We start from the raw sequence: 10,000 nt of genomic DNA on the forward strand, positions 1-10,000 counted from the left end.
TAGTTCCAGTCAGCTTATTTTTACAGAAGTTAAGATGCTGTGCAGTTATCAGTGTTTCCTCTACCATTAAATTAGAGCGGCACCTTTGAAAGTCAAGTTAATTTTATTTAATTGTATTTTCTGAACAGCGTCAGATCCCAACAGGAGTCATTTAAGGGTCCTTTCCTGTAGATCATGGGTGTCAAAGTCAAGGCCCGGATTAATGATCTCGGCCCCCGGGATGATGTTTGATTAGTATTAGAACCGGCCGCACGCCACAGCCGCCTGCTGGTGTTTTATATTTGGGAACGACAGCAGCTCAGTCCATAGGTGACTAAGCTGTTAACTGGAGGGTCGCCGGTTCGAGTCCCTGTGTGGACCATATATGGAGTGTGGACTGGTGGCTGGAGAGGTGCCAGTTCATCTCCTGGGAACTGCTGAGGTGCTGTTGAGCAAGGCACCAAACCCCCAACTGCTCGGGGCGCCGATCACTGGCAGCTTCCTCGCTCTGACATCTCTCCATTAATTACATGTATATAGATCCTGTGTGTGTGTGTGTGTGTGTGTGTGTGTGTGTGTGTGTGTGTGTGTGTGTGTGTGTGTGTGTGTGTGTGTGTGTGTGTGTGTGTGTGTGTGTGTGTGTCACTCTTAATAATAAGAGTGAAAAAAATCGAAGTTCCCCGTTGAGGGATTAATAAAGTAATTCTTCTTCTTCAAAACTACATTACCCACAATGCAAAAGTAGCCCGCGAACTCACTGCAGCACCGCAAGATCATTATTTTAATATGTTTTAATAAACATTGAACCAGTCCGGCCCTCGGCTTGGAGCAAATTAGGTTTTTTGGCCTCTGATGTGTTTGACTTTGACATCGCTGCTCTATAGAGACGTCTTTGTCCTTTCAGTAAACAAACAAACTAAACAACAACCTTATTTTATTTATATTACTGTAAATTCTGCCTTTACACGGTTGCGTGTTTATAATCCTCAGAAAACGATTCACTTGTTCAAAGATCGTTTGTTAAATTGTTGTTTTAAACGTGAAAAACGAACCTGAAACTTATCAGAGATCCTTTATTATTTATTTAATATTTTATTTGTATTGCCAAAATTAATTGATACTGAACATGATGTTTATAAATGTATTTATTTTATTTTTAATTTAACAGCAATTGATTGATACTGAAAATTATGTTTATTTAGACATTTATTATTATTTTTATTTATTTGATATTTTATTTGAATTGCCGACAATTGACTTACACTGAACATAATGTTTATTTAGCTGTTTATTTTATTTTTATTTATTCTTTACGTACAATAGGTTCTCAGCATTTGACAGATACTACTTTTTTAGTCGTTTATTTTAATTCTAATTTATTATTTATTTGAATTGTCAACAATTAACTGATGCTGAACATGATGTTTATTTATATATTTATTTATTTAATTTAACAGAAATTGATTGATGTTGAACATAAAGTGCTATTTAGACATTTATTTGTATTTATTTAACATTTTATTTGACTGTTGATCTGTAAAAGTATTACACCTGCTTATGTTCTTGTTATTATTTTATATTTTATATGATTGTTGATGTTTGCACATTTACTTCTAAACATTAATAATGTTCTTTGCAGCTCAGGCAAAATAAATGTCTGATCTTTAATGCCAATAAAGCTGATTTAATTGATTAGTTTGTGTGTTTCGGTATAAAATATTAAAGTAATTGATCTCCCACCGCTGAACAACACGGTGGGAAAATACTCAATAGAAGAAAAAGGGTCTTTTAAGCAACATTTGACATAAATAAAGGTTAAAATAGTTGTTTTATCTCATTAAAACGTGTTTAATGTGAGCACAGCTGCACCATCATTTAAACGCAAATGACGAAGCTCCGTTAGAAAAACACAAAAATCAAAATTAATCCTGGTCAAAAGACAAGGAAAGCATTAAAAAATATATATCTATTATTAAAAAACAAGCCTTGTGATTACAGTACTATTTAGACATTTATTTTTATTTATTTACTATTTTATTTGAATTAACTGATACTGAACATGATATTTTTATCTATTTATTTAATTTTGATTTAACAGCAATTGATTGATTGATGCTGAACATACAATATTATTTAGACATTTATTTTTATTTATTTTATTTAAGTTCACTGATACTGAACATGATTTTTGTTTATATGTTATTATTTATATTTATTTAATATTTTATTTGAATTGACTGACACTAAACATTATGTTTATTTATATATACATTCTTATTTATTTAATATTTTATTTGAATTGACTGATACTGAACATGATGTGTATTTATATATACAGTCTTATTTATTTAATATTTTATTTATATTGACTGATACTGAACATGATGTGTATTTATATATACCTTTTTATTTATTTAATATTTTATTTAAATTGACTGATACTTTACATGATGTTTTATATTTTTATTTATTTAATATTTTATTTGAATTGACTGAAACTAAACATGATGTTTATTTAGACATTTATTTTATTTTTATTTATTTAATATTTTAATTTAAATTGACTGAAACTAAACATGATGTTTATTTAGACATTTATTTTATTTTTATTTATTTAATATTCTATTTAAATTGTCAGCACTTTCCTGAGGGACACCAGGCTTTATGGTGCAGTGATTTGACCTAATTAAATTAAATGCATAATAGTGTTTTATATTCTAAATATATCAAATGAATGTTAAATATCCACCTAACTTAATAATAGTGGTTGTTATAAGTGTTTAAAACATATAAATATATATAAACTGGTCACTTCTGAACACTCAGACAACACAATAGACAAACCTCCATTTTAAAAAAACCACATAATTTAAAACTAATTCAACATTAAGCGACTTAAATGCCAACAAAACTGTTTAATTTCTCTAATTTAAGCGTCTAAATGTGATCGTTATATTCAGCCTCTTTGTCGCTAAACCGGTTACCGAGCACCGGGCTGACAGGAGGAGACAGGACCGGGCGACAGACACATTTTCCCCGCCATGAAGCCGCTGAACCCCCGCTCACCTCTCTTCCAGGCGGTCAGCGGGGACACCACCTCCACTCTGTCCGAGATCGAGGCCGCTAAACTGGATCTGAAGAGCGCTGCGCGGACCGTAACGGCTACAACCAGGAGCAGAGTCAAGGGAGCCGCCATCTTCACAAGGAAGGAAGGAAGGAAGCGCTCTCCACCCTGCGCGGTGCACCATGGGAGATGTAGTGTGCGGCTGCTGCAACGGAAGCGGAAGTGAACTCCGAACGGAAACACGCTCAAATATAATAGAAACGATATTAATGATATAAATAAAACATTATTATTATTATTATTATTGTTATTATTATTGTTGATATTATTTATTAATGTATCAATTAATTTATTAATTAATAAATACATGTATTTATTTATTTATTTATTTATTTATTTATTTATTCATTTATTAATAATTAAATTAATTAATTAATTAATTAATTAATTAATTAATTAATTAATTTATTTATTTATTTATTTATTTATTTATTTATTTATTTATTTATTTATTCATTTATTTATTTATTAATAATTAAATTAATTAATTAATTAATTAATTTATTTATTTATTTATTTATTTATTTATTTATTTATTCATCTCATCTCATCTTCAGCCTCTTATCCGGGGTCGGGTCTCGGGGGCAGCAGCTCCAGCAGGGGACCCCAAACTTCCCTTTCCCGGGCCACATTAACCAGCTCTAACTGGGGGATCCTGAGGCGTTCCCAGGCCAGTGTGGAGATCTAATCTCTCCACCTGGTCCTGGGTCTTCCCCGAGGCCTCCTCCCAGCTGGACGGGCCTGGAACACCTCCCTAGGGAGGCGCCCAGGGGGCATATTTATTTATTTATTTATTTATTTATTTATTTATTTATTTATTTATTTATTTATTTATTCATGAGCAGTGGATTCGTCATATGGAGATTGTGATTGTGGTACAGTATATAGTTATAAATGTAAATATAATATTACATAATATTATTATATGTATAAAATTTGAAAAAATATATAAATTAATAAATAGATATTAAAACGACGAACTCTGTTTTAATGTAATTTTATGTTTGGTAAAAATGTTTCATCCACAAAAATAGAAATCTGAAATCATCCCCCAATCCAAATTTTTCCTGAATTAATTTAAAATATTTGTAAAATCTATAAAAAATGATGAATGGAACTAAAACATTATAATTATATAACATGTTTAAAACACTTCCCACTGTGTCCGCTCACTAATTCAACTGTTTTTGCCCCTTGTTTAAAAAAAATAAAAAACATTTTTTTACTTTATTATGTACGTACTGTATACTTTATTTATTTTTGTATAAAATATACTTTTATTTGTTTTATTTTTTGTATTATTAAATATTTTTAATATTATATTTGATATTGTACTTTATATATAAAATATGCTTTTATTTCTTAGTATCTTTTGTATTATTACATATTCTTTTGATATTATATTTCATATTATACTTCATATATAAAATATCCTTTTATTTTTATTATTCTTTTGTAAATTTATATTTTAAATAGAGCCCTATAAATATGTTTGTAATGTTTCTTATGATTGCAAAATGTTATTAATAAAATTTGAAAAAAATATAAATGTATAAATAAATAAAACGACAGACTTTTACTTTTTTTTTAGTTTTAATGTAATCAATTGTTTCATCCACAGAAATATAAATCTGGAAACTTCCCCTTATTTAAATTTTTTCCTGAATGAATTTAAAATATTTGTAAAATCTCTAAAAATTGATGAATGTAACTAAAACATAATAATTATATAACATGTTTAAACACTTCCCACTGTGTTTGCCCCTTGTTTAAAAAACATATATAATAAAAAATATTTTTACTTTACTCTATACGTACTGTATACTTTATTTATTTTTATATATAAGATATACTTTTATTTTTATTATTCTTTTGTATTATTATTTTATTTTTAATATTATATTTGATATTATACTTTATATGTGAAATATGCTTTATTTTTTTAATTTATTTATAATATTATATATTTTTTAATATTATACTTTATATTTTACTTTATATAAAAATATACTTTTATTTTTATTATTTTTTGTATTATATATATATCTTTTAATATTATAGTTTATATTTTACTTTATATATAAAAAATGTTTTAATTTCTTATTTTTTTGTATTATTACATATTTTTCAATATTATATTTTATATTAGACTTTATACATAAAATATACTTTTATTTTTATTATTATTTTGTATTATTATCTATATTTTTTTAATATTATATTTGATATTATACTTTATATAGAAATATACTTTTATTTTTTGTATTATTATATTTTCAATAGAGCCTTATAAATATGTTTGTAATGTTTCTTCTGATTGCGAAATGTTATTAATAAAATTTGAATAAATAAATAATAATAAATTAATTAATTAATTTAAAAAAAACGGCGTTTCCGTGATCACAACTTTCCCCTGGCGCTTTTACATTGAAACAGACCGGATGTTGTTGTCGTTGCTGTGACGTAACTTCCGTTCTCTTCTCCTCTAGAAGCGGAACTGATGTCGGTTGAAACCATAACAGAAACAGAAACATGGCGGGTCTGGAGGTGCTGTATTCGTGCGTCGGCGGCAGCATTAGCTGTCCTCAGGACGCCGTCGTGTGCTTCGTTCACTGGGAAATGATAAAGAGCGGATTCAGGTGCATCGGCTCCGGAGATGAGGTGATTAAAAAACACTAACATTAGGTAGAAACACTTAAATGGAGACACAACTCAGCGCGAGACTCTGTTTAAAAATTAGCCGTTTTAACGCTTCCGGTGCACTGGATCTTACGGAGCGTCAGCGCGTGATTAATACAAATTTAACTAGTTTCTAAGCAAAATACATGATTCTTCGTGAAGTATTCAACGCCGAATTAAATAACTAACCCTAAACTATTAAATTTAAATTGTTTGGCGTGTTTAAATTGAAGCTATTGACCTTTGTTTTGTGGCTTAAAGTATAAACTGTCACTTTTTCACCGGAGTTCCGTACTCGCTGATGTTGCGTTTATAGTTAGCTTAACAAATGAGCAGTACGGAGGTTATCTAGATAACTTTAATGTTTTGGTGAATACATTTTGGGTTTGTTGTAAAGATCTGTTTTATTTGATGCAGATTAAAGAAGCAGTTATTTTAAAATAGAGATGTTATGACGCGTATTAACTGTCATGTCATCTTTAGCTAGCTTAAACACTGCATTGCACTACAGTCAGTGATGTAAGAGGTGCTATGAATAAGTGTTTTTTATTATTATTTATTATTTGCTGTTTGTGGATTAAATATTCCTGCTGCATTAATGTGTTTGTTGCATTTTCCTGCTGTATATGTTTAATTTTGCGCTAATTTTAACTCCTTTTAAATCCTGTTATTACATATTTTATTCTATTTTCTCATTTTAAGTTCACCACAAACATTAAAAATCACTTAATTAAACTGTCATATAAATTTAGTCCAGTAAAAAGTAGAATCAGAACAACATATATTTGCATATAATGCAGAAAACAATGCTTGGGATGATTTAGAAATTGTGTCATATAGTTTGTATTTGTTTTTTATTTATTCTTTACATAAATACTGAACATAAGTACCATTAAGTTTTTAATTGTAATTTAATTTGACTGATACTGAACATGATGTTTATTTATCTGTTTATTAGAGCCGAGCGCCGACAGCATCAGCAAGGGACCTATTGTTTTTGTAATTATTATTAATATTATTTTTAGGGCCCAAGTTGCGACAAACGGCGGTCAAGCGAGGAGTCGATTGAAATTTCTAATATTTTTATTATTATTATTGTTGACTCACTAGCGCCCCCTAGAAGAAGAAGAAGAAGAAATAATTTATTAGTCCTGCAACAGGGAAATTTTTTTTTACTCTATTATAATATTGTTTATGTTACACACACACACACACACACACACACACACACACACACACATACACACACACACACACACACACACACACAAACAGGACCTGTATACATGCAACTAATGGAGAGATGTCAGTGCGAGGGGGCTGCCAGTGACCAGCACCCCGAGCAGTTGGGGATTCAGTGCCTTGCTCAACACCTCAGCAGTGGCCAGGAGATGAACTGGCACCTCTTCAGCCACCAGTCCACGCTTCATACATGGTCCACACAGGGACGCGAGCTGGCGACCCTCCAGTTCCCAGCTGAGTCACCTATGGACTGAGCTACTGCCGCCCCCTTGAACACAGCACCTACACCCAGATTGATGAAAATGTATGAAAACCAGCAGACTTAAATAACTCATCGAGTGTAAAAAAAAGCCTCTTTGATCGATAGGAAATGGAGAAAAGTACAATATCAAGCTCCATCAGTCGATTTCATTGCACGTGTTGAGGAAGGCACAGATGACAGGAGTGACGGGACACCGTACGGGTGTTTCAAACTGTTTGTCACTGATGAAATGATGAACAAACAAATCTGTGCACAAAGAGAGCGTCAGTCAGTAAACACAACTATCAAAGAGACGGAGCAGGCACGGACATGCACGTGGGGTTAGTGCAGACGTCCTGTGTTTGAGCCTTTTGGGAGATGGAGACGAAGCTTCCTACAGTTTGTAATGTGATGTCAGTGTTTCCCCGACCATAATATTAGGGCGGTACCCCCTTGAAAGTCAAGTTAATTTTATTTAATTGTATTTTCTGAATGGCGTCAGATCCCAACAGGAGTCATTTAAGGGTCCTTTTACTGAAGAACATCTTTGTCCTTTTAGTAAACAAACTAAACAGCCTTATTTTATTATTATTTAACTTATTTTTAACTTATTTACACGACAGTATGTAAATTCTGTCTCTACACGGTTGCGTGTTAAATCCAAAGTTAAGTCAAAAATAAAGAAAGAATTCAGTTTGTGTAATTCTGTTTTAGTTAAACTAACTAAATAAAAAAGGATATCTGATAAGTTTCAGTTTCGTTTTCTCCGTTAGGAGTGGAGTTTTCTGGGAATTGGACACGACCATGTAGAGACAGAATTAAAATGCTGTCGTGTAAATAAGATAAATAAAATAAGACTATTTAGTTTGTTTATTAAAAGAAAGTGTAAAGATGTTCTAAACCAGGGACGTCAAAGTCAAATACATCAGAGGCCAAAAAACCAAATCAGCTCCAAGCCGAGGGCCGGACTGGTTCAATGTTTATTAAAACATTAAAATGATGCAAATAACCTGTTGAACCAAGACCTAACACAGTGTACGTTTTTTATTTAATCATTAAATGAATAATCCAATATTTTTGTACGGCTCTGTCAGTGATTTCAAGTGAAAACATTTTTCAACAGACAAAAACAAACTTGTCCTGTACATTACATGAATAAAGCAATCTTTTATTATGACTTTAGTTATTTTAAGGAAACTTTATCAACAGGCAAACAGCAAAAAATAAAGAATGTGTTCCTTAATATCAAGTTAAAGACGCACAGACACCGTGTTCTCATCGTCCACCTTTAGTTTAGCCATTATTGGGGGGGTGAACGTTGACATCTGCCCTGAATGCTGATGAATAATGAAGCTGAGGCGGTGCTGCAGTGAGTTTGTGGGCTACCGTTGCATTGTGGGTAATGTAGTTTGGTGCGTGGAAAACACCAGCAGGTGGCTGTGGCGTGCGGGCCGGTTCTAATACTAATCAAATATCATCCCGGGGGCCAAGATCATTCATTCACGGGCCTTTACTTTGACACCCATGCTGTAGAACATCTTTGTCCTTTTAATAAACAAACTAAACAGCCTTGTTTTATTAATCTTATTTACACGACAGCATGTAAATTCTGTCTCTACACGGTCGCGTGTTTATAATCCTCAGAAAACGATTCACTTGTTCAAAGATCGTTTGTTAAATTGTTTGGTAAGAGGCTCCACTCCTAATGGGAAAACGAAACTGAAACTTATAAACGTTGCTTCTTTAGGAGTGAATCATCTTTTCAAACTAAATAATCAAGGATCTCTGATAAGTTTCAGTTTCGTTTTCTCCTTTAGGAGTGGAGTTTTCTGGGAATTGGAAACACACGACCGTGTAGAGACAGAGTTTACCTGCTGTCGTGTAAATAAGACACATAAAATAAGGTTGTTTAGTTTGTTTAAGGACAAAGATGTTCTACAGGAAAGGACCCTTAAATGACTCTGATTCTATTCAGAAAATACAATTTAAATGAGATTAACTTGACTTTAAAGAGGAGCAGGGGGCTGTAAAAAATATAATGGTAGGGGAAACACTGCTCTCTAGCGCCACACAGTGGACGCAGGAAGTGGGGCAAAAGTTTCCACAGATTGCCTAGAGACCCACGCCCCTTGTGCAGAGTTTGACACTAATAACTGACACTCTGGAGTCCAGCCAGTTCCCGCTGTTTGCAGCTTTAATTAGGACCCGAACACCGACAAAGTCAACGTGGAGGGACCTAGGGCGCACTCCCACTGTGCGTGCGTCCCGTGCCCCGTGCTTTAGGGTCCTTGTCCCCCCCTCCAGGCCCGTTTGTACTCACACTACCTGGGCCTCGGAGAATGCTTCTTGCTGCCTATACGTCATCACGCCGTAACACGTCACACGCATTGATGACGTCATGGCGATGCGTGGCTTTGTTTCCAGATCTTTCCGTAGACCTCGGAGTTTTTGTGCGTCTCCACCTCCGCATCACACCAACGTGAACCTTTCACCGCCATTGTTTGAAATGAACGCGCATGGTCCCTCCTTCTTTTTTCTACGTCCCAACAGGCGCACAGGAAATGACCTCAGAACCGCCGTATGCCTCGTGCTCGTACACGTGCGCACGCTCGTACTCGTACATGTGCAAACATGCTTTACTAAAGCCCACCTCTCTCAGACGGGCCGTGGACGGCCAGCTGGCCGCAGTTATGTGCGGAGCGGTTGCACTCACACTGGTCAAAGGAACCCGACTT

At 33.3% G+C, this 10,000-nt stretch overlaps 2 protein-coding genes across 2 annotated transcripts in view; one reads left to right on the plus strand and one right to left on the minus strand.

Annotated features, from left to right (window-relative positions):
- pigu (phosphatidylinositol glycan anchor biosynthesis, class U) overlaps positions 1 to 3,184 on the minus strand; it is a 15,208-nt gene extending 12,024 nt beyond the window's left edge. The window contains exon 1 of the mRNA XM_083939786.1: positions 3,046 to 3,184. Within this exon, the coding sequence (XP_083795912.1) occupies positions 3,046 to 3,175 (130 nt within the window). The 5' untranslated portion in view covers positions 3,176 to 3,184. The remainder of the gene's footprint in view (positions 1 to 3,045) is intronic.
- Positions 3,185 to 5,604: 2,420 nt separating this feature from the next.
- Positions 5,605 to 10,000, plus strand: part of psmf1 (proteasome inhibitor subunit 1) — an 11,473-nt gene continuing 7,077 nt past the window's right edge. The window contains exon 1 of the mRNA XM_083939415.1: positions 5,605 to 5,764. Within this exon, the coding sequence (XP_083795541.1) occupies positions 5,636 to 5,764 (129 nt within the window). The 5' untranslated portion in view covers positions 5,605 to 5,635. The remainder of the gene's footprint in view (positions 5,765 to 10,000) is intronic.

The sequence above is a fragment of the Echiichthys vipera genome, assembly GCF_963691815.1.
Source record: "Echiichthys vipera genome assembly, chromosome: X".
Taxonomy (NCBI): domain Eukaryota; kingdom Metazoa; phylum Chordata; class Actinopteri; order Perciformes; family Trachinidae; genus Echiichthys; species Echiichthys vipera.